At 44.2% G+C, this 25,229-nt stretch overlaps 1 protein-coding gene and 1 long non-coding RNA gene across 2 annotated transcripts in view; one reads left to right on the top strand and one right to left on the bottom strand.

The window, feature by feature from the left end:
- Window positions 1-2,951: 2,951 nt before the first annotated feature.
- LOC123384756 lies at window positions 2,952-11,212 on the bottom strand. The gene is made up of 3 exons (XR_006596262.1): window positions 11,033-11,212; window positions 4,535-4,646; window positions 2,952-3,702 (listed from the first exon to the last, which is right to left on the bottom strand). It is a non-coding gene; the product is annotated as an uncharacterized LOC123384756 (long non-coding RNA).
- An 8,587-nt stretch (window positions 11,213-19,799) lies between these two features.
- The window catches only part of ENPP6 (ectonucleotide pyrophosphatase/phosphodiesterase 6), a 138,627-nt gene continuing 133,197 nt past the window's right edge, over window positions 19,800-25,229 (top strand). The window contains exons 1-2 of the mRNA XM_045055209.1: window positions 19,800-19,988; window positions 21,357-21,471. Coding sequence (XP_044911144.1) covers window positions 21,447-21,471 — 25 coding nt within the window. The 5' untranslated portion in view covers window positions 19,800-19,988; window positions 21,357-21,446. The remainder of the gene's footprint in view (window positions 19,989-21,356; window positions 21,472-25,229) is intronic.

The raw sequence follows: 25,229 nt of genomic DNA, 5'->3' as shown, positions 1-25,229 counted from the left end.
GGGCACCTGGGAATGATTCCAGGAACCGCGAGCCCGAGGTCAACTCATTTGTTTCACTGTTCATTTCTCCTCTACTCTGTTTGTGTTCAAATCCCTTTGGTCCCCCTGCTTTCACACCTGCACGTTGTAGCTGCTCTTAGGGAAGGGGACGAACAATCCAGAGTCCCTCATTTGTTTTATGACAAGGGGTCCCTGGCACGGGAAGGGGCAGATGGGGTGGGAGAGTCGCTGTTTCCCGACCCGCCCAGCAGAACCGCAGACGGTCAGGGTCAGGGGGAAGAGCTGGTGGGGCCCGCCGGCCAGCTTCAGAGATCTGAGCACCAGTTGTCTTCTGCGCTCAAGCTGGCAAACCTATTTAGAAGCTTTCCTGGGTGAGATGTCAGTGGATTTAAACTACACCCTTTCTCGGAGAATAGGTCTGTGCTTTTGAGCAACACTGACACCCAGTGTTTGAAATTTCAGGACTGAAAGGGAAATAAAAACGTGCAGCGAGGGGAAGAACAGATCCTAAACAGAACAGCTGTCATCTGTTGAAAAGTGGCTTCTTGTAAAGCAACGAAGTTTCAGAAAGGTGCGTCGTGCCGGGCTGGCCCAGCCTCTGGCTCCACACCAGGCCTGTTCCACTCCAAAGTGAGCGTGGGCACCGCTGTGAATTCGGGGGTGTGGGTGTGGGGGGGGATCCTTTAGTTTGTAGAAAAGATTATTCAAAGACGATTTGGTTTTAAAAATCAATATTCGACCTACAGAAGTTACAAACTTTAAAGACTATGCTAGTTCTTAGGTTTTAAGTTCAGCTTCCAAAACTTACTCTTTTATTTAGAATTAAAATACATTCTCAGTCATAGATACTCTTTGGGAATGTCTGTCAATCAGCAACTGAAAAACTTAAGAACAAACCTGAATATTAAAAAATAAAATGAGAAAAATCCACTTAAAATGTTTAAGGGGGCTAATTGAGATTGTCATGGGACCTCTTCAAACATTGTAATTTCTTTTATAAACTTATTATAGTCGGGTATCTTTTTGACCATATCTGAATGAAAAGTTTCCCCAAATACTTTAGATAACTTTTTAAAATCAGATAAAACAAACCTATAAATAAGGCAGTTTAAGTTGCTGAAATGACCCAATATTGTTTTCCCAACTTAAAAAAATTATGCCATTATTTTTTAAATCATAAGCGTAGGGGCACCTGGGTGGCTTAGTCGGTTAAGCATCCAACTTCAGCTCAGGTCCTGATTTCATGGCTTGTGGGTTTGAGCCCCATGTCGGGCTCTGTGCTGACAGTTCGGAGCCTGGAGCCTGCTTCGCGTTCTGTTTCCCCCTCTCTCTACCTTCCCCCTCTCGTGTGCTGTCTCTCTCAAAAATAAATTAACATTGAAAGAAATCATGAAGTGTAAAAAACTCAAAACTCATTTAAATAAAACTTTGTGAGTATAGTTGACACGCACCATTTCATTAGTTTCAGGGGTACAACATAGTGATTCTACAACTCTCGATCTTACGCTGTGCTCACAAGTGTAGTTACCATCTGTCACATACAACATTAGTACATACCACTGGCTGTGTTCCCTGTGCTATACTTTTCATCTCTGTGACTTATTCATTCCACGCTGGAAGCCAGTGTCTCCCTCTCCCCTCCACCCATTTTGCTCAACGGCCCACCCCTCAGGCAACCATCATTTTGTTCTCTGTGTTTATAGGTCTGATTCCTCTTCAAAAACGCATTTTAAGTTGGAATCACAAGGCCCAATAGTTAGACCCTTCAATAGGGCAAATTATCTTTCACACGATCAGTACATTAAATTCCAAGCAAACAGATCATCCTGTAACACAATACAATAGTATTAATAATGAGTTTGATTTACGTATTAATCCAAATTTTCTTGGTGTTAGAAAACACTTACCCTGTAAAGAAACCATCGTGTCAATCCAATCCAAGTCCATTCTGCTTCCTATGTTGATACTCCAAGGTTACTTGTCAGACCATTGGGGCCACAGTCCTGATCCTAACTTATGGCATTGACGGCACATGGGAGAGTGATTTAGAGGCACCATTCCATTAAGTCCATGCCTTTCAAACAGTCTGGTCTAGTAGTCCACACCTCTGGGACTGAGACATTTGGTTATTTTTCCTTCTGTACCCCCAATGAAATTGGAGATGACTTCTTTTTCTGCTATTGTTGGATTTACATTTATTTCATTCCCTTGTGTACCACTATCAACTAAATTATGACACCATGATTACTTACCACTTAGAATTTTTATTTTAAGCTTACTGAAAGTCCTCTCTTGGACTTGTTTTTGAGAGAGAGAGAGAGAGAGAGAGAGAGCAAGAGAGACAGAGTACAAGTGGGGGAGGGCAGAGGGAGAGGGAGACACGGAATCTGAAGCAGGTGCCAGGCTCTGAGCTGTCAACACAGAGCCTGACGGGGGCTCGAGTTCATAGACTGGGAGATCATGACCTCAGTCGAAGTTAGATGCTTAACCGACTGACCCATCCAGGTGTCCCTTAATTATATTTTGAATATTAATCACCTTTTACATAGCCTAAAAAAGAAAGTAAATGTAGAACAAGTTGGTGAAGGCATTCCAAAAACTTCTTTACATTCAGAGCCTCTTTTTTTTTGGAAAGTTTATTTTTGAGAGAGACAGAGACAGCGTGTGAGCAGGGTAGGGGCAGAGTGAGAGGGAAAGAGACAGAATCTCAAGTAGGCTCTGCACGCACTGTCAGTGGAGAGCCCAATGCTGGACTCGAACTCATGCAACTGTGAGATCATGACCTGAGCCAACATCAAGAATCTTTTTTTTTTTTTTAATTTTTAAAAAAATGTTTACTCATTTTTGAGAGAGAGAGACAGAGCAGAGACAGAGCAGGAGCAGGGGAAGGGCAGAGAGAAAGTGGGAGACACAGAATGTGAAGCCGGCTCCAGGCTCCGAACTGTCAGCATAGAGCCTGACGTGGGGCTCGAACTCATGGACTGCGAGATCATGACCTAAGCCGAAGTCGGATGCTTAACCGACTGAGCCACCCAGGCACCCTCAGAGCCTAACTCTTTTGAATCACTTTTCCATTTAGCTGTTGATGTGTGCACGTTTCAAAAAGTTAAAAAAAAACAAGATTCTCATGCAACTACAGAATAAACAACTGTCAAAGCTTAACACCTGGTTTGGAGAATTACAGGAACAAAGGCTTTATGAGCATTGGAAAAATATGTTGGAGTGTCTCAACTATACTCAAATTTTTAAAAATAATGAAACTGGAAAAACAAAGAAAAAATATGTTGGAATAAGCTGGCTAGGTTAGAAACAAAGCTGGTTAATGTCCTACAGGGCAATAAAATATACTTTCGAGATATCTTTTCTAACGGACAAAGGTCATTTGGATCTCTACCAGACAAAACGTATGAGTTAACATGTAACTCCACAAAGCGCAAACTTTTTTTACCCAGTAGTAGACAGCAAGTCAAACAAAAGTGCTTCGCATTAGACAACGAAGTGACCTACACGACATTAAACATGAGTGATGCAGCGATTTCTTAAAATAATCCACTGAAGAACCAAAACCATTGGTCTGACTCTTCAGCTGGCTTTACAGTTATGCAGCCTTGGCTAGTTTTCCTTTCCTCCTTCGGAAATGTTGCTGAACACAACTGTCTGACTCACCACTTCCTCCGCCTCCTCTTCACAGTGATTAGATTCCTACAGTTGAAAGTGTATTAGATTATTTCTAGGACTTTCCTCCAAGTCACTCCAAGTTTTGCTACTGACTCTCACGTTCTATCATTTTTAGGCGATGGTAACTGTATCATGACTGCTACTTGGTGGACAATGATTGTGAGATGCTGTTGATTTTAAGGTGTTCTCAGTTTCAGAGATGTCAAATGATGGGGAAGAAACATGTGTCTTAGAATTGATGAAATATGGCATATCATAGAGTAGCTGAAGGATTAGACTGAAAGACTAGTCTATTGTGTAGCATATATGGGAGACATATGTATGAACAATACATTTTTGGTTTTTCCTAACTCCGTAAATGTCAGTTTTTCTTTCCCTCTCCCCAGTATAAAGTTTAAGTGACATATCACAGGTACATCTTCCTCCTACAGTGAGGAATGCAGGGCACCAGAGAAGAGTTTGGTCTTGGAGGGATTCCCCAATGGCCAACTTCTACAGACCGTGGGTCTCCCTTTATGTTCAGCTTTGGGGCCACATGTGATAGGGCAGGAGGAAGGTTCTGAGGTCTAACTGCTGTCGCGAAGTCATGAAAATGTCCTTGAGAGTCTACACAAGGTAAGGCAACTTGTATCACAGTGTTCTTAGTTTGGGGGGTAATAATACTTCTATTGACACCCCAACACTTGCCAAGACCTCATTTGCTGTGAGATAGTGCTCATGAGTGCCTCCCAATCTTCTTCATGTCATGGCACACATAACAAATGCTAACATTTATGCAGTCATTGGGGTCAATGGAGACGCGTCTCCAGACTGGAAGTGACTGGGTTGGGGGGCGGTGGCAGCTGCCCAGCCTTACCTGACCTCCTGAAGGCTGAGGGTACTGTGACTGTACTCTGTGACCTGCTGCTCTCTCCTAACTTGGAACCTGGCATTGGTCACGGGCCTGGGTGTGGACCAGGAGCAAAAGCCTTAAAATGAGAAATAAAGCAGGTTATGCTCTCACAGAAGAATAGTATAATTTCTGTCTACTGCAAAAAATGAGTAACCAATCTTTCAGGCTTACTAGTCAGAATTCAACAGCAGCATGGTCACAAAACTACTGACGGACGTAGCAAATGTTTCTACTTCTCTCTGGCTGATCTGATTTTCCTCATGAGCCCATACCCACCATGGAAAAACAAACTAGACTATGTTTAGAATGATCTGGGGAACTCAGTCTGTTTGCAATGACATAAACTGTCCCCGTTTTTTAAAAAAATGCTCAGTCCCTTTAGCAGAGATGCTCAGGCTTTCAGTTTCCACTGCCCTCCCTGGCTTCTCTCCAAGATGATACCTATATTCTGAACAGAGTGACCATGAGAATTCATCCTTCAAATGAGACACTTTTTTTTTTTTTCATTTTTACAAACACATGCCTGGGGGGGGGGGGCGGGGGCGTGCCTGGGTGGCTCAGTTGGTTAAGTGCCTGACCATCGATTTCAGCTCAGGTCATGATCTCACCATTCGGGAGTTTGAGCCCTGCACCGGGCTCTGTGCTGGCGATGCAGAGCCTGTTTGGGATCCTCTCTCTTCCTCTCTCTCTGCCCCTCCCCCCACCCCATGCTTTCTCTCTCTCTCTCTCTCTCTCTCTCTCTCTCTCTCTCTCTCAAAATAAATAAATAAATATTAAAAAAAAAAAACATGCCTGGTACAAGCAGCCATGCATATGAGAACAGTGCAATGCTTTCCATGTCTCCGCCCAGTCCCCAGGTAACTACTGCAAACAGTGTCCTACACATGCTGTCTGCACATGCATAGGCACAAAGATGCCTTATACCTGTAGGTGACTTATATTCCTCACTAATAAATGGAATCACTATAGGCACTTTATAATGTTTATTTTACAAGGATTCATGTCAATCAATTTACAGCTTGAGAGAAGGTGAGCACTATTAATAACTATGCCATGACAACAGGCGTGAATCGTCAAGGTTGTTCACCTGGTTACGGAAGAGGCCTACGGCTCGGACAACCTCATGGCAGAGCAGCCCGCTGGGTTCATTTTGCGTCCACCATTTACACACCAGACTATAGCAACAGGTGACTGGGTTGGACGGCTTTCTGCCTCGGTCCCCCTGAGGGGCTGCTGTTCACATCCAGCCCTTTGGGGGTGAGGTGCTACAGCCCCCACGGGAGTCTGGGGACCTGGCCATTTTTTGTGATCTTGAGGTCTAGAATCCCCAAGGCTTTGCTGGAGTGATCCCAGATCCCGGAGAGCTGATGGCTTTCTCAGCATGGCCGTGTTCCCTTCTTGGAGCGCCTGGGACTATTGGCACTCCAGTATGCCACATGCAGGCCCAGGACATCCAGAAGCCTTGCCTTGGGTTTATCTTTCACCCATTTGCCATTACCGTGCCATTTTGGATGTGGTGTTGAGCTGAAGGCTGGTGTCCTCTGAGGACCTGAAACTTCCCCTTCCAGAGAAATGGACTATCAATCTTGGGGTTCCAGGTTCCCCTCAGTGATCTGGGTGTTTCTAATGCTCCTCTCTTCCTGCTCAAGCAGGTCCTTAGACAGAAGGTGAGCCAAGACCCAGAGTCTGTCTTCCTTAATCTATCTCCTTCCTTTCCTCCTGCAGCCCCTCAGTTCCAGAAGGGATAGGCTCTGGGCTTTCCAGTTCGTTCATGTCACAGCATCCTTCTGTCTAAGAATTACAGCCTAACCAGCTTATCTGTCATCAGAGGACAGGGGGATTTTTCTCTACCTGTGTGGAAAAATGATCTGAGTCATCTAATTGGGTTTTTGACCTGTTAAAAACTTGAGAAAAATAGCTCTCCCAATAGAAATCTGCTTTCAGATGGACTACCTTACTGCAGACACAAGCAAAACTCTCATTTAATGGTCAATGTTGAGCAAAGATGTCATGGTTATGGAAGATACCTGCTTTTCCCCCCAAAGCCCTCAACCCATGTCGCTAAAGGGTAGGAGGCATGAGTAGTTATTATACAGAAATGGTAACACAAGCCTGGGTATTGTCCAGGCCTGCCACACTCTTTGACTATTTTACGGGTGACTCATTGCCCCTGGTCTCAGCGTAGAGAAAGAAGGCAAGAAAAGTGAGAAAGGGGGCTCCCACCACCCACAGAACCACTATCATTCCTGCTCATCAAAACAAGAGTCTAAAACAGTTGCTGGAAAGTACCTTGAATGATCCCTCATAGAAACAAGAGCAGAAGAAAGTCTGTCCAATAAATGCTGGGCACCAAACAAACATTCTCCCATCCGTTGTCCTGTTTGTGTCCTCCCTGTACCTTGCTTCTTCCACTAGCCAAGCTTTAGGTCTCATTTCCCCTGGATTCTTCTCTTTCTCCCAGGGTTTAAGAGAACCAAGTCCTGTTCCCAGAGCTTCTGGACAGTGCTCCTGGAACACTCAAGGAGGGGACGGCAAGGCAAGGGGCTAGACAGAGGGTGGAAGAAGCACAGGATTTGGTCCAGGTCTGAATCGCAGTTCAGCAGACATGTAACTTGCTGCGCTTTACTTAATCTGAGTCTCAGTTTCTGCATCTGTAAACTGGGAATGCTATTATCAACTTAGTGGGCCGTTGTGGGAAATAAATATTCTCATGGATATGCAATCAGTTCTCTGTTGGAGAGACATATTGTATGAACAATCAAAGCATGCCTCAAACTGTGCAGCTGTCCACAGGAGCCACAGCTGGGCTCTGGGGGACACAGTGACGGCCTTTTTTCTTTTTTTAAATGTTTATTATTTTAGAGAGACAGAGCATGAGCAGGGGACGGGCAGAGAGAGAGGGAGACACAGAATCTGAAGCAGGCTCCAGGCTCTGAGCTGTCAGCCCAGAGCCCGACGTGGGGCTCGAACCCACGAACCACGAGATCATGACCTGAACAGAAGTCGGACCCTTAATTGACTGAGCCACCCAGGCGCCCCAAGTGATGGCCTTTTTTTGCTGACTTTTTCCTGGCCACTGCCTGTATGGTTTCAGAAACAGAGTTTAAATTAATTTCTGGGAAAAAAATTTTAATATGTAATTTCATATACATATTTAAAATATTTAATGGATGTGAGAAGCAACATGTTCAGCTGCCAAGAGCTCAGGACCATGAGTTCAAAAGCCAAGAAGTGTGAGTTCAAAAGTCAATGCAACAATAAAAATAATATTAATAATTTCACTGCAGCATTTCCAGGGGTATTATAGAAAAAAAAATGAGGTTATCTAAACCCTGCCACTCAAAGTGAGGTCTAAGGATCAGGAATTTTGGCCATCATCTGGGAGCTAATTAGAAATGCAGAATCCTGGGCCCCACCCCAGAACTACTGAATTAGAATCTGGATTTTAACAGGATCTACAGAGGATTTCCAATGCACATTATCTAATGTGCATCTATCCAATGCACTGATCTAAAATCCCTTGAGAAATTAATGCATTTCTGTGATGAAAGGTCACAGATTTATATTCCTCCTTAAGTAAAATAGCATCTCTTGAGAAGCTGTCATTATAGGTACAGTTAGATTCATATAGGACAGGGGTGCCTTGGTGGCTCAGTTGGTTAAGTGTCCGACTTCCGGCTCAGGTCATGATCTCACAGTTCATGAGTTCAAGTCCAGCTGCATTGGGCTCTCTGCTGTCAGTGCAGAGTCTGCTTCAGAGCCTCTGTATCCCTCTCTCTCTGCCCACCTCCCCCCCCACCTTGCCCCCACTCAAATTCTCTGTCTCTCTCTCTCTGTCTCTGTCTCAAAAATAAAATAAATATTAAAAGAGAGATTCATATATGACAGAGACAAGTACAGGAAGACCTTCCCCTCTTCTTCCTCCCTTTTAGTACTGATGTGTAGGGTTGCAGAAATGAAAAAGCTTAGTGCTAAGGCAAAGAGAGGTTCTCTTGGGTGGGAAAGAAGAGCTCACAACTGTGGGAAGGGAGAGAAAAAGATGCAAAAATTTGACAAAGCAGCTTCTGGGATTACTGTAATTTAATAAGGTCTTGCTGAGATGGGTGGTGATTTTTCCCTCACTGCTTTTGGAGTCCAATTCTCCCTACTTCTTCTGGAATACTCCAGGACTCACATATCCTCGTTCCATAATTCAACTTCTTATGCCACCATTGTTTGCCCAGCATCGTGCCAGGAACACATAAATAACATAAACTGTTCAAATATTATTTTAAAGTTTAAAGACACTTTAGATGTCCTAACTCCAAAAAACTCACATTACAGATGAACATCCTTCTTTAGTCTAGAGACTCAAAGTACTGGCCCAAATTCATAAAGAAGAGCCTGGCTCACATGTTGGGATATGTTCTCAACACTCGTCACAAACTAAAGACAACAAAATCTGAGACACCTGACTCTTCTTCTGAAAACTTAAAAGCATTCGATACACTGGGTCTTGTGCACAGCTTGGGAGGAAACCCTGAGCCATCTGGAAATCACCCAACTCCCATGGAAACTCCCCGTTGACACCCCATTCGTAGATACATGAAGTGGTTTTGGAGAGCGGGCAGCTAAGACTGAGCAAAGAAGCCAGCCCTGAACAATTCCTCCCCTGCAAGGTGGCCGAGAGCCCAGGAGCGTGGCTTCCTTCCCCACCAGAGTCTGCTTCTTCCCCAGGGGTGGGTGCTGACCCCCACAGAGACTGCTCCAACAGCACCAAAGCATGGTGGCCCTGGTTCCCAGCAATGTCTCCTTTCCCGGCAGCACCCAATTCTTGGGCTCTAAGAAGTGTGCTTTCTCCCAATCCCCTTAATAAACTTCTACATCAGATGTGAAAGAGTAGGGCTTGGGTGCACTATTTCAGTAGCCTGAACACCCATCTGGCCCAAACACTTTTTTATTTCATGCCACAGCCCAACTCTAGACAGCTGTTATTTTTTGTCCTGGAAATGTGAAGTATAAACCCAGGAGGGAGGGCAGAGGAAGGGGGCAAGTGGGGGGCAAGGGGGAGTGACTGCTGAGACTAGTGTTGGGGTTGGGACAGGGGGGACAGCAGCTAGGGTGGGGGGCAGGGAAGTATTAACAGTGACAATCACTGGGGGGGGGGGCGCAGCTCTGTTTGCCACAACTGACTAGTGTCAAAGGTGAACAGCGCTGGACACTAAAGTCGTAAAGACAGATTTTAATCGGTAGTACACCATTGTCATAGGGAAAAGCCCAGTGTGGACTGAACTCAACTTTGGTACAGAAATAGCCGAGCATTTTAAAGGAACGAGGCAACACGGAGGGGGCTGAGCGGGGTTCAACAGAGGCAGGGAAGTGAAAAATAACAAAAAGTGAGACGTGGGGGTTGGTGCATGTGAAGCCCATCTGGGTTTGTCAACTGGAATTTATCAAAGTTGGGCTCCTACCCTTCCACAGAGAAGGGGGAACAACAGCCCCACCTTCAAGTGTTGGCTGGGGAAACAGTAAATTCTTTTGGTGGCCTTGAGCTTTCTCAGACAAGCACTTTAAGCGGGGGCTTAGGCTCATCCTAGGGATGTGGCCTTGAGCCGTTAGAAACTATTTTGGTGTTTTGTTCAGGTCTTTATAGGCCAAGGTTGAGGCCTAGTTGAGAAGTGGGCTCGGGGGAGCCTGGCTAGTTTGGCCATGTTGTCTGTCACTGGCTTGTGGTGGTTCCCTTTCATGTTGAATATCTTCAACAGTGGTTTTTAAAGCAGCATTCCTTTTGATTCTGGGGGGCGGCCTCACTCAACACATACCGCTGATATTTAGGGTTGTGCGGTGCTGGGCACTGACCACATGATATCTCCTCCCCGCGGGAGCATTTGGGGGAGCGACCACCCACTTGCAGCCCATCCCCGGAGGCGCCACATGCGGAGGACCCTGGCCAACTCAGAGGGGCCACGGAAACAGCGCAGCTTTGGCACTGGAACTGGGTCGGAATCCCGATTCTGCCATCCGCGGTGGTCAAGCTTCCGTTCCCTCACTTCTAAAATGAGGGAAGGGCCTCTCTCCCTTTGGGCTGCTGGATTAGATGGAGCCATTCTGTAAAGTGGGTAGCATCTAATGAACATTCAATAATGCTCATTCCTTTCCTTCTCTTTTAGAAAAAAAGTTCAGAAAAGTGCCTGATTCAATAAACAGGCTAAAGACCAAAATGCCCCCTGTAAGTGGGTTGTAACTCAGAAACAAAAATACATTATATTTACATTTCCAAGACCGCTCACAAACACTCATTTGTGCTATAGTTCCCTACATATTTAAAACAAAGGGTGCATGAGCAAAACACATTTTCACCCAGCTGTTTCGATGTGCAAGGTGTGCACGACTGAGACATGTCTTTCCCGAAGTAAGCCTGTGGCGAAGACTGTTCGCGGAGCGCAAGGCCGAAGCACTGTGCCTAACTCTTGTCACCCTCACCTGGAAAAGTGTGCAGAAAAGAACACATTTTCTTGCCAGGCAGACTGCGGGTTCACGTCCTGGGTCCTCCATTCAATAACATGTGGTGTGGGCGTCATTTGATTTAGCTAAACCTCAGTCCCCTGATCTGCGAAAGGGGCTAACCACAGTATGTGACCCCGAGGGTTCTTCGGGGGATCCGACGAGCAAACGCACGGTTAAGTGCTTCGTGGAGTGTCTGCTCGGGTACCATCACTGGACCCGGCGCCCCTTTGGCGTGTGCATCTCGGGGCTGCAGAAGCGCCTACACGGCAGCGGCTCCGGGCACATTTGCAGAACAAATCCACCCTGCGATGGAGAGGAAGGGGACTCCTCCGGAATAGTACGACAGCCGCGCTTTACAGCATCCACCCTTTACAGTAGCCATATTTTACGACAGCCACGCCTGACGACTTTCACTAGAGAGGGTGGGACGTGGGTCTCGGCTGAGCGGTTTCAGCACGTGGAATAAGCGTGGAGCCAGGGGGAAGGAGCCGTGTAGTCCAGTAGTGTTCCCAGGCTCGTGTGCAGATTCTGTCCGGAAACCCACGCCCGAGGCCGCGTGGGCTCCCAGGTCTCCGAGCTTGCCTCTGGGCTTAGCTGGCCGTGGCTCAGAAGTGGGTCGTCCTCGAAAATAGAGATTCGCAAAGGAAGTTTTCATCTCGGTGGAGACATGTTGTTGGAGGAAGGGTGAGATTCTAGAAAATCGTTACTCATTGTTGATATCCCTGTGAGGCATCCAGAAAGCAGGGGGCTTCGGCCTGTCACCCTGGTGGGTTATAAAAATGCGATGACGACAACGCTCTTAGCTTCCTAGTGCGTTCGTTCATTCGTGCACCAAAGAGGACACCCACTGTGTGCCTGGCACAGTCCTAGATACAGCAGGCACAGCAGGGAACAAAGCAGAAAAAAACCCTGCCTGCCCTCAGGGGGCTGACATTCTGGCATGCACCTGTTTGGCAGAAATAATTCCAGAATATGAGGGTCAGGAAAGAATCAACGGGGCGAAGAGGAAAATAAAAAGGAGTAGAACAGCGGAAGGGGGAGACAGATGAAGGAACCCATGTCAGGGCCTGGAGGAATCCGCCACGCTTCTTCAGGGTGCCGCTGGTGTTGCCATGGTTACCGGTCTGGAAGGGCCGTAGGTGATGTTGAAAGTGCATCTCTTATTTTTGTGACATTTATATGTGGCAGTCGCAGAGCCTCTGCGTGGGTTGACTGAAACCCACTAGTGACTATCCAGTGCTGAGGAAATGACCCAGAAATTCTCAGCCTTCAGTTTGCGCCTCAGTTTTCTCTTGGGTATATCTACCAAAAATCCAGCTATCTTACACAAAGAGCAGTAAGGACTTCTTTGGACTCTGTGGTGACTGTATCAGAATACTGCTGCACAGCTGGCAAGTAGGCTCTATGTACTTAGGAAGCAGGGAATCCAGAGGTGGAAGGAGGCGGAAGGTCTGGGAAAATCTGAAACATGGGCATTGCTAGGACAGGCATCGGTGAGATACCACAATAAGATGCCCAAGTTGGCCCGAAGCCTTGAATCAGTGGGGATTAGATGCCCAAAGGTCCTGAGCAGGGCATGGCTACATGTGACAATGGTTGATTTACCCACTGTGCCATTTTTCCAGGAGTCAGCTGTACCCACCTGACTTCACAGGATTCCCCATGCCATGCACAGAGCACCAGATGGGCTCCCATCTCCTCTCTCCCAACGTGTAAACTGACTTCTGGAATTCTGTTGGGACTGGAAAGGCCCTCCCTCCTTCCAGCATGGGAGAGCCAAGCCAGTGAGAAGGAGCTCAACCCAAGCTACTACCCTTCCCTGCCGCCTCCCCTGTCCCCCCCCTGGGTGTGCCGCATGTCCTCCCAGATCCAGCAGCCATCACGCCTGGCCTCACAGCATTTGCAGCACCTGAGCTGTTCTGGTGCAACTGTTGGAAAAAAAAAAAAAAGCATCCTTTTTCTCTGATTTCGATCAAGACCATTAGGAATTTTTTTCTAAAGATTGTTCCACAGAACGAGAAGAAAAAGAGCCATAAAATTCAGGAGCTTAGAAGTGAGTAAGCATATGCCTCTCTGACAAGCATCTAAATTCTCTTCCCAGGCTGAGTTGGGCTTAGGTCACAGTCCTCAGGCCGTTGGAAACTAGACTAAGCTCTTTGCCTTTTCAAGTGAATTTAGCTGGCACCAACTGGACTTCTTTTTCTTTCAGAACCTGCCTGGAAAGTTAGAGGGATGGGAATGGGGCAGTCTTGGGGCTACGCTGTGGTTTCCATCTTCCTTTGCCCTGGTTCTGTCTGTTGGATGAGGACAGCTTGGCTCTGCCCGATTTGCCCTTCCTATTCAGAGCAGGGACTTCTGCCCTGCCACCCACTCTCACCCCCAACCCCACCCAGAATGACTGATAGCTAGATGATAGGAGACATAGCAGCTGTTTGAATACTCCTAGTAGTGATTCAGTAGAGACCTTGGAGAGAGAAGGGGGCATTGCTGGACTGGGGTCCTTAAGTAGATAAGAGGTCATGGGGTCTAGAATGCACACGAGTGAAGCACACGAGTGAAGAAGACAGGAATGTGAAGAGGGAAGGCCCGGCTGGCTGGCATGTCTTTGTAGAGGTTTTATTCTTCTAGCTTCTAGTCATGCAGTGAAATGATAAACCTTGTCATAGGCTCGTGATGGTGGTGGAGGAGGTGTGAAGTCAGAGTGGGAGACTGGCCGCATTAGGAAAATGGCACAGAAAATACTCACTTGAGATTTATGGTCATGAATTAAAAGGGCCAGTCAGTGTGGCTTTGGGATTTCCTCCAGGCACATTGAGCTCCACAGTATGTGGAGAGTTGGATTTAAATAGGGTTGTATTTTCGCCAAGTAAGTGACAGAGCAAAAGAAGGTGGAGGAAGCCAGAAGTTTATGCAAAGGAGGGACGGTGATGGTTTCCCATGGGATTGAAGTCTGTCGCGGGGAGGGCAGAAGGACAGCCGGGTATGAAGGACAGTATACAGAGGGCAGGACCAGTGGGTTGAAGGACCTGATGGGGTCAAGGGATTATGAGTCTGGGTTCTAGAGGGAGTAGGGAGGAAAGATCAGAGTGGTGGTCCATGAGTGGGCCAGACGGATTGAGGTTATGGAGGAGTGTCAGTTATTAGAAATGGTGTGGTTGTGCCTCAGGGTATGATCATGAAAGTGGCTGAGGCAGGTCAGGGAGCATGATCATTAGAGAAATAAGTTCCACGAACTGAGAAGACTGGTTTGGTAGAATCATCTAAATCATTGGTGGGCAAACTATGGCCCCTGGCCAAATCCAGCCTGCTCCCCAGTTTTAAAACAAAGTTTTATTGGCCAGATGCACCCATTCATCTATGTATTTTATATGGCTGCTTAGCCAAAAATAATTACTATCCGGCCCTTTTCAGGGAAAGTTTGCCCGCTTCTGATCTAAGTGGGTATTGAATTCCCCACTGTTTACAATTTTAAGAGAACAAGCAATGTTCTACAACCAAAATTTAAACCAATGTAGTTTCCTATAAAAAATACTCATGGTGTGATGGTTCTAAGCCAATTGCCCTTGAAACTGTGAACATGAACTTTTCAGTATTCCAGAAAAGCTCTTTGCCCTTCTTTATAAGCAGATACTCAGTTCAATTTTATAATGACAAGATACAGAATAAAGTTAAACCCATTTAACTTGAATGATATGCTAACAGTTCTGTCCATATTCACTAAAGCATCACCCTATTTCAATTATAAGATGAGGGAGAAGCTGTCTGCTCTGTTTAGCTGATTAAGGAATAAAGTGCTTTTAATTTTCATTCCTGTATTGGCTGTGAGTTCTGGTTGTGTGATATCTTTCCAACCGGGTCAGTTCTGTACCTAATTAAATACTGTGAGGCCAACATATAAATGTTCTGTCCTCTCAGAGCACCTGTGCTCCAGAAGAGAAGGAACTTGTAGTTCTTAGATTCTTCCCTGGCTATTTCATCTAAGTAGGTCTCTCCCCTGCCCCGTGTCTAAACCATCACCCTATTCATTTTCTTCAAAACAATTGTGCAATTATGCACCAAAACAAGTCAGAGTATTTTCACTTACTGTCAAAAATTTCACTCACGTTTCCTGATTCTTGTCAATAAGTGGGATTTTAGATAACATTTTTATTAGCAGTATATTTTTTTCATTGTATAACTTTTCTTTGAAGTATAACGTACATACTCATTTGCTCTCGATTTTGAAAGTATATTTGGGGTGCCTGGGTGGCTCAATTGAGTGTCTGACTCATGGTTTCAGCTCAGGTCATGATCTCAGGATCCTGGGGTCTGTGCTGAGAATGGAGCCTGCTTAAGATTCTCTCTCTCTCTCTCTCTCTCTCTCAAATAAAATTAAAAAATTAAAAAAAGAAAATATATTTAACACATCCTTTCAGACTTATTTCTATGATTGAATTTAAAATGTTCCTATTCCTTCCGTAGCATAACTTCTCCGTTTTTGAGTTATCCCTTTTTAGACAGGGGGATGAGTAATTTTTCTATGGGTACCATTTTGTTAGCCCTTGCAGATGTGACAATACCTTTTTGTCCTTTTCTCTTATGAGTAGCAATATTAGCTTGTTGTAGAATTCTTGAGTTGAACTTGCTATGATGTTGTTCTACGGCCTTCTGGGAATTCCTGTTACGGAACAAAAGTCCAAAGCCACACTGATTTCACATTTTTCTCTACAGATAACTTTGAACAAATCTGATTATTTATTTTGTCAATTCAGGCATTTCTCAAGGAGATGTCCAGCAGCTGTACTCTTAATTTTCCTTGGAAAAGGATGAATTTTTACATTTTTAGACTTGGGTATTGTTTGTTTCAGGAAAATAATCCCTTTATCTTCATCATTTTCATTCAATTGCTGTGGTTTCTCCTTTAGAAATACCAGTCATCCAGAAAAGAGTTTTGTATTCTCAGTCATCTTTCTTATCTTTTTGATCTCTGCTGCTCCCTTTTCCTCTGCATCCCGGGAGTTTGCCCTCTGCCTCTTTTTTTTTTTTTAATTTTCTTTTAATGTTTATTTTTGAGAGAGAGAGAGAGCGCAAGTGGGAGAGAGGGTCAGAGAGAGAGGGAGACACAGAATTGGAAGCAGGCTCCAGGCTCTGAGCTGTCAGCACAGAGCCCGACAAGGGGCTTGAACTCACTAACTGTGAGATCATGATCTGAGCCGAAATCAGACTTTTAACCGACTGAGCTACCCAGGCGCCCCTGCCCTCTGCCTCTTTAAACTGCCCATTCGTCTCCCTCCTACTGTCCATCGTTACTTCAGTTCCAGGCACTGTTATCTCTTCCCTGAGTTGAGACCCTCTATTTTTTGCTTCCTCTGTGGTCTCTAGTCCATTCTCTATGCAGTAGTAATTAATATATGCATTTAAATATATATGTATATATATATGTATGTACGAATATAAATACACATAAATACACACACACACACACACACACACACACACACACACACACACATATCCATATATATTGACACTCAGTAACTTTGTTTCATATTTAAAATCCAAAATGCTTTTCCTGGCAGTAAAGGTCCTATGTGACTGACCGGTGCTTGTGTTTCCAAATTGATCTTGTACTGTTCACCACGCACACTGCTCTTTTTTAGGTTCCTCAAGCAGGCAGAATCCTTTTTTCACCTTACAGCAAGCTGCTTTCTGCTTTCTCTGCCAGTAATGCAAGAGTTACTTGCTCTTCTCAAAGCTGGCTCAGAGTAAATACCACCCTGTTCCAGGAGCCTTCCCTGATGCCTTTATCTAAGTAGGTGCCCCCGTTATTCCCTAAATTAGCGCCCTTTTGGTTTTCTGCATAGCAGTTATCACATGTTAAATTATTTGTTTATTATTTTATTGTCTGTGAATCTCATCAAAGTATAAGTTGCGGCAAAAGCGGCTTACATCTGTTTCTCCTATCTCTGGGCTCTCCACTCGTAACACAGTGCTCAGCTTACGTTGGGTTCATAATTATCTGTGGAAAGTATTAGTTTATCTCGTATCACTCCATTTTCATCTCCACTTATTCTTTATGGTTTTTGTGGGTTTTTTTTTTTGCTTTTGCTAAATAGAGGTAATATCTTTTTATGTCCTATAGAGGATGCCAGTTCGTTGAATCTTGTGGATTCTGCTGTAGCTTTCTTATTATTTTTAGGGCTATTATTCTACTGGATCATCAAGATGAATTCCCTTTCCTATTTTCTGTAGCTTTTTACAATTAGCTCCCCGTTGTGGGGTTCCTATCCCCCGTATTTACTCATCCTTGAACGTGGTGGCGTCTGTATACAGTTGGTGTCTGTTAAGAGAGAGCAAGCTGATTGTGTGTGGTCACATCTGCTTGTGTGCAGTCTCATTCTCTGAGCGCTGGCCAGAGGGACATCACAAGTTCCTGTTCCCAGTTCCTGGCCGATGTTCACCCCGAGAAGTTCTGTTTTACCACATCTCCAGCTCCTCCTAGCTGATTGGTTCTCTGATACTGTATTTGGAATCCAAGAAGTGCCTGGAAAACTCAGGTGCCTCTATCCTGCTAAACAGGTTTCTTTCCCACTCTTCTATTACTTAGTGAACTTTACTTGTGGGGACTGTTTTTCCTCCAGTGTGATGAGCTACCCTCGGTTCCTCCTCCTTTCTGCACGGTTTGGTGTTTTCTCAGTTCCTACTTCTGAATGGACCTAGACTAAAAGAGGCATGGGATGGGCAGTGGAATCACCAAGAACTCGTTATCTCAAAGAGTAGCACCTGTGTGCCTCTCTGGTTGTTTCAGAGTTCGGATCCGCAGTCCTGCGGGGACGTATGGGAACGGCTTCTGACCTTTTTCAGTGGTCTCAGTCTCCAGAAGTGAAACCCTGGATAAGTATGCCTTGACAAGGAGCATGTCAGTAGGTGTTTTCCCCGCCCAGCTCCCTCTGCCATGTAGCTAATGGAGTCTGTCTGAATCTTCCATGAGGTTGTCTGTCAAGCCTGGTTTTGGTGAGGGTGTGTGTTTTTGCTTTTTGTTTTCTCCTGGGAGGCTGAGAAAAGTTGCATTTTAGGGCTGCTGATCAGATCTCATGAAAACCTCCCAATTTATTATTTTCTTGTGTTTCACGCTGAGATGATTTTCCTCAAAGCAGCATAAATAAGGAAGGAGTACTAAATATATGCTTTTTTCACCCCTCAATCTGTATGTTAAAACTAGCACTAAAGGCAATTACAAGAAGATTGTTATATTTTCATATTTGGTTGGGACTATTGAAAGCCTTTCTTCCTCGTAGGTACAATAGACTCTTGTTTTTTTTTTTTTTTTTTTTTTTTTTTTTGCTTTCTGCCCTAATTCAGCAAGGAACAGCAGCCAATGCCTATTTCTCTTTAAATTTAATCCCTCCCTTTCTTTTCTGTTTTCAACTCTATGTGAACAGATATGCACTAGGGAAACATAGAATTACATACCTTGAATGGGTCAATAAAAAGGCTTTTCTGTGTGTTCAGGGCTTTTGATGATTATTACAGGGAAAACAGCCAGAGAAATTACAAAGTATGTATCTAGCACTCAGAAACAGAGAAAATTTTAAATATGTATTTTAAAATATTTTATTATATAAAATATATTTAGCACAATACATATAAATATATAGATATCTTATGTATAATTGGGGTTACAAAGTAGGTATTTATCACTCAACAGCAGAAAGAATTTTAAATATATAACATATGCAATTATATAGAATGCAGTAAACGTATATTTTGTATATTAAAATACATTTAAATATATCTGAATATAATTACACATAAATATATATTAAGTATATTTTACATTGTATTTACATAATACAAAATATATATTTCATATGTTAGAATACATTTTAAATATATATTTAAAATTCTCTGTTGCCGAGATAAATACATGTTTTGTAACTTCTCTGTTCAGGTTTATTTTACACACACACACACACACACACACACACACACACACACACACACATACACACACATCTATTGTATTTACTTTTAAGACAGTAATCGAGGGACCAAAAGGTTTAGCTCATGGGGGCACTACAGACTGTAGACTTTAGATTGGCATAAAATCTGGACGGGAACCAGTGGATTTGGTGAGCAAATCCTTGCACTAAGCTGATATTTTCAACCATTTGTGCTGAAAGCCAGTTCATAGCTCAAAGATTAAGACTTTATTTTGAAAATAGAGCTCCGCCTAGTGGTCATTCGTAGGCTGACTTTAAAGTTGAGTTCTAGGAACTTGCCAGTTTCAGGGGAACATCTACCAATTTGTCTTCTTTCTGCTTTGAATTTCTGTCCCTCTGCTTGAGGTAGATTTCAGCTTCTATTCACCCCCTGGATCAGGATCCCTTGTGATTTATTCTTCCAGATGGATGATGATGACACACCCTTCCTAGAAAGTGATCAGATAGGATGAAGGAGCAGGGTTCACTTTGACTGCTGTTTGATGGTTACAGAGGCAGCTGGAGGCTGGCGGTGGGAAGAACCCTGGGCTAAGACCCCCAGGACACCCAGGTCTTGGTCCTGGCTCTGTCATTCACTGGTACACTTGTTTCCCACTACAGGGCTCGGAGCCTTTATCTCTGTAACCAGAGGCCGAAGGAAGACTACTCTTGGGGGCATCATCCACTTCCAAGATTCTGTGGTCCTGGAGAGTGTTTCAGAAGGAAGGGGGATGTTGGATCTGGCACCTGGCATTTCTCAGAGGGAAACTTCCTCCACAAGTTTGGCCCTTTCTGAAGTAGAGTCATGTGGCTGACCTGGGGCCTAGGGAGAAGAAAATCCAAGCACAAGCTGCGTGGACAGCTCCAGGCACTTCAGTCAGGGGGTGTCCACATCCTCCTCAGAGGGATTCTGCTGATGGAAGAGTTCTTGGAAGAGGTAGTCAAAGAAGATGAAACGGTTTTTAAGATGGGTAAGAACAAATGAGAGACTGTAGTTTAAATATATCAAATTAACAAGGGGCGCCTGGGTGGCTCAGTCGGTTGAGCATCTGACTTTAGCTCAGGTCATGATCTCACGGTCCGTGAGTTCGAGCCCCGCATTGGGCTCTGTGCTGACAGCTCGGAGCCTGGAGCCTGTTTCGGATTCTGTGTCTCCCTCTCTCTCTGCCCCTTTCAGGCTCATACTCTCTCTGTCTCCGGAAAAATGAATAAACCTTAAAAAAAAAAAAAATATATATATATCAAATTAACAAATTAAAAAATTTTTTTGCTTGGTGTAGGTAAGGGTACTGTAAGATGACCAAGCTGATGGGAGTATAAACTGGTTGGCCTTTGTCTGTGTGGTTTGGGCACATCAAGAGCTTTAGAAAATGATCATTATCCTCAATCTGCCATTGTGTTAGAGAAAAACTAGAAACAACCTAAGGGTTTAGCTTTAGGGAGGAGGTTGAATAGTGAGGCCTCCAGTTCTTTTAGTACTTGTTTTTCCATGGAGCCTTTCTTCAAGTGGAGCATTACATGAAAGTCTCAAATGCACAAGGGTTGATTCAAGTGGGGAAGGGGGTTCTGTTTCAGTCCCCCACCTGGAGGGGAGGACCCAGTCAGTCCCTACTCTCCAGGGTGACAGCCATGGCCAATGTAGGACTCCACGGCATAGCGCAAAGCCACCCACCCACTCAGTCAGTCATGGGATATTGATCGCATTTCCCTCTGACGGGTGGAATTCTGGATGATTCTTTCCCCTATCATTTTACTTTACTAGGCAAATTTTTCATCATGGTCTTTTTTTTTTTTGCCACTAGATATTTATGTTAAGATATTAAAAATGATGTCAGTTTATTATTTTACAGTTGTATGTATAATTGTCATAGGAACCATGTGTCAACCTGGCCGACATATTCTTTATTCTTGGCCGATCTTCGGGCTTATTAGGGAAACCTGAACAAACAGAAAAGCAGTGTTAAAAAATAAAAGCCACTCATAATCCCACCACCTAGAGAAAACTACCATTAGTATTTTTAGTGTATTTTCTTCCCAATTTTTTTCTATGTGATAGGTGTGTGCCTATATATGTATTATTAAATACATAATAAATATAGTATGTATCTTATATATGACATTTTATTCATTATAAAGTTTTACACCCTATTTATTTTTGTAAACATTAGATATTCCTAAAACATTTTGAAAACATGCTGTTTAATGGTTTCTCAATATTCAATTCTGTTGACAAAATATAATTTTATAACCAATGTTTTTATTATGATAGCACTCATGTGAACATATTGTATGTAAGTCTTTTCCATATATCTAATTTCTTCCTTAAATTGGATTCCTAGAGAGAAGATTACTGGGCCAAAGATTATGAACGTTCCCCAGGCTGAAGAAGCATATGGCTCAATTTCCCTCCCGTCGGTGATTATGACACAATGCTTAAAAAAAGTCTTCTCCAAAGTAAGTGACCAAGTGACCTTTATTTTGGTAGTGATTGATTGAGGATTAGAAATACATGTGCTATGTAGCCTGTTCATTAGGGGATAAGTCTATTTATTTAGACAATAATTATAAACCTACTAGATTTACATTTAAATGTTTTTTTATTTGTTTCAAATTGAGCTAGAAGCTGTTGAATGTTAAGGAGTCCTTTTGTCAGTTTACAGTCCATTAACGTGACACAGTTAAAGCAAATTACTGGTTTGATGTTTTGCATTGCTGGCCTCAGCTAAAGCAAAGACCGACAGCATTCAGTTTTGGACTGAGAATAAAGGCACGAGCCAGCAAGCCCACAACCCCCCACAGTTAGCGAATGCAGTCTTCTGATTCACGGAACGCCTTGCTGGCCGCTCTGTTTTCTGGGGCATTCTCAGAAGCTAGCCTCTCCTGTTGTTCCACGTCTGAGGGTGCAGGCTCGGGCACACGGAGGCCCCGTTCAGCGAAGACTGTGTCCTTCTCTTGTATCCCCAGTGTCTCCTTGTTGATGGAGCGTTTCCTCTCGGTTGAGGGCTGGTGTGACAAGGTCCTTACACCTGAGCACTCAGACATCACATGATGGGAGTGAGTCATGGTTCACATAAAAACCTACATATTCTTAGTTTTTAGAAAGAGACTTAGTAGGAACTTTTCAAGGACAGGAATCCTCCAAACGTAGTACAGTGTCTGACCTGGAGGACGGGCTCCGTAGAAAAATTGTTGAACTGAGAACTGGGAATGTAAAGATGGGTAATGCTATGGGAGTATTATATATGGAACATTATTCATTTGTCTAGAATAATTCTAAAATAGGGGTGCCTGGGTGGCTCAGTCGGTTAAGCGTCTGACTCCGGCTCAGGTCACGATCTCACAGTTGGTGGGTTCGAGTCTCGCGTCGGGCTCTGTGCTGATGGCTCAGAGCCTGGAGCCTGCTTTGGATTCTGGGTCTCCCTCTCCCTCTGCCCCTCCCCGCTCATGCTCTGTCTCTCTCTCTCAAAAATAAATAACAAACGTTAAAAAAAAATCTCAAATTGGGGCGCCTGGGTGGCTCAGTCGGTTAAGCGTCCGGCTTCAGCTCAGGTCATGATCTCACGGTCTGTGAGTTCGAGCCCCGCGTCGGGCTCTGTGCTGACAGGTCAGAGCCTGGAGCCTGCTTCGGATTCTATGTCTCCCTCTCTCTCTGCCCCTCCCCTGCTCATGCTCTGCCTCTGTCTCAAAAATAAATAAAAACATTAAAAAAAAACCCCAAATAATTGGAAAAACTAACTTGGAGAACATTAAGCTTTTAGTCTAGAATAGTGGGGATTTTTTTTTTTTTTAATTTTGAACCTCCTGAAGTATTCATATCTCTGCTCTGTCCTAATCATGAACAGGAAATTTCAAAACATAACAAAGACCCAGTTCTTGCTTCTCCCATGTTCCTGTGTGACCTATAACTGCAGCTCTGTCGGCTGTAGTTACTGATGCCACTACTTTTAAATGTTAGTAACATTTAAACAGCATAACAGCGATAGTGTCTTATGTTTGTAGTTTCCAAGGATTCCCTCATGTGTCTTATCTCATTTAATTCTCAATTAATTAATTCATTAAAGCATCTCAAATTAATTAAAGCACAAGATTGTGCATTAAGTATTAGTGCTGTTGCTATTTCTAGCTAAAGAAGTGGTATTGAGAGAGATTGAAGACCTTACTTACCTAAGTGTCCAAGTTGGGAGTCACTTTTTCCTGTACTACAAAGCCTCTAGAAATGTGAAATAAAGTTGGTTTTGTAAGTACAGAGTCAGATTGTTCCCAGGCACAGGGAAGTTGTCAGAACATTTACTCCCTGGTTGTAAAAAGTCGAGAAATGGCACACCCAGAAAATTACATGAGTTCACTTAGCTCACAGGGGCAGCGTCTCCTAAGTTGTCCTTGAGCCCCCCGCCCCCCCCCCCCCCACATCTGTTCATCAGTGAGGAACAGTTTAAAAGTTGCAGGGTCCACATAACCCAGATCCCAGGTCATGGATTGGGAGGCAGAGCCTCTCCTGTGGGCCTTTCCTTTCTCCCTCTGCCTGGCTGGTCCCTAATATCATAATGTGACAGTCACCAGCATTGCAGCTATGGAGGGACGGTTGGAAATCTTCTCCTAAAGGTAGGGCAGGGCTGTGATACCTTGCTGGAATTGGGCACTGTCTCAGTGGCACGCCTAGGCTGGCTCGTACTGGCAGCAAGCAGTGAGTCTGCTGCTTAACGTTTCCGTAGTTTCTGGAGCCAGGTGTCAGATACAGCTGCTATTAAATAATGCAGATTTGGACAATGTTGTCATCCCTGTAACTGTATGAATATGGCTGGCACTATTGCAGTCATAGCACTGAAGCTGAGAGAAGTTTCTGTTTAGAATTTCCGAGTGTAATATGTACAAGAAAGAGAAATAGTTCAATGGTGGGTCACCTATTAGATTTAATTACAATAAATTTATAGGGAAGAGAACGAGCAGTTTTCTGTTAGCAATTGAGCGGGAAAACAGTGCAACTCCATTGATCAAATCGTGGTCGAACCTGTAGGTTGGCTAACAATATAAGATTTTGGCAAAAGCCAACAAAAGCATTCTTTGAGAATTAATTGGACAGATGGAATTTTCAACAAAGTGTAGTGTATATTTTACTATTTGTAGATTGCATATTACACATCCTTTGTATCAGATGTACATATGTTATGTTATATCAGATGTACATATATCAGACATACGCATATTATCTATACATATCCACACATGTATCTATATTGAGATCTGCTTTTAAACATTGATCAGCACATCACTGCTTTTGAGAATGAAAGGAAGTGCTAGTAATACAGATGTTGGAACAACAGGTGAATCAGGACTGTCCCCCCCCCCCCCCCCCCCCACCGCCAACAAAAATTTCCTAGGTTTTACACTGACTTTCTCCAGGCTGGCTTATTTTTTTAACAAACCTCCCCATCCAGAGGCTCTGCATGATCCGTCCAAAAAGGCTTTTTCTCAAACCACTTCTGGTGCTTATAGAAAAGCTATAGGAGAGTGTCTCACTATCTGGTGAACCTTAATTTTCTTACTGCAAAATAGGCCTAATGGCACCACCTCACAGGATTATAAAGGTATAAATAGTACATGTCAAGTGCTTTTATATGTTTGGCACAAAATAGATGCTCGATGAATGGTATTATTTTTCTTATCACTCCTACTTCTTCTATTATGATTATTACTACTCTTGTTTGATGCTCCTGCCTCAGACTCCATGTTTTGGAAATACTTCCTTTCCCTAAAGCCTCTGGGATTTGGTGATTCTGACTGCTCTAACCCACCCTATAAGCTGAGGGCTGCGTCCCTCTTCCCGTGCCCAGCCCTGACTCGTGGGGTGGTGGTTGCATAGAGGGGTAACCTGTGGTCACTCTCTTCATTGTCTATGAGGAGCTCTGATACTTAGTGCTGGGCCTCAGGAGACAGCTGTGGGTCCCCAGCCTGTGCCTTCCCTGAGCTAAGTGATCCGGGTGTACCCAAGTTCAGCCAGTCAGACTATCTTAGCCCTGGCCCAAGTGGTCGGTCCTGAGGGCCTACCTGTGCAAGCCTGGCCAATAAGAATGCCTCCCTGGACTTCGTGAATTGCAATGAAGGGAGGATCGCAGCACTGATTGGGAACAGGAGGCCCGGGAGCTGACCAAGACAGGTTACTTACCTAGAAGAGCCAGTGGGAGAGTCTAAAGCCAATGTCAGAGTGAAGTAGA

This window comes from Felis catus, chromosome B1 (assembly GCF_018350175.1).
Source record: "Felis catus isolate Fca126 chromosome B1, F.catus_Fca126_mat1.0, whole genome shotgun sequence".
In the NCBI taxonomy this organism is placed as follows: Eukaryota; Metazoa; Chordata; class Mammalia; order Carnivora; family Felidae; genus Felis; species Felis catus.
Note: the sequence above shows the minus strand (reverse complement) of the source record. Positions and strands in the feature narration are given on the sequence as shown.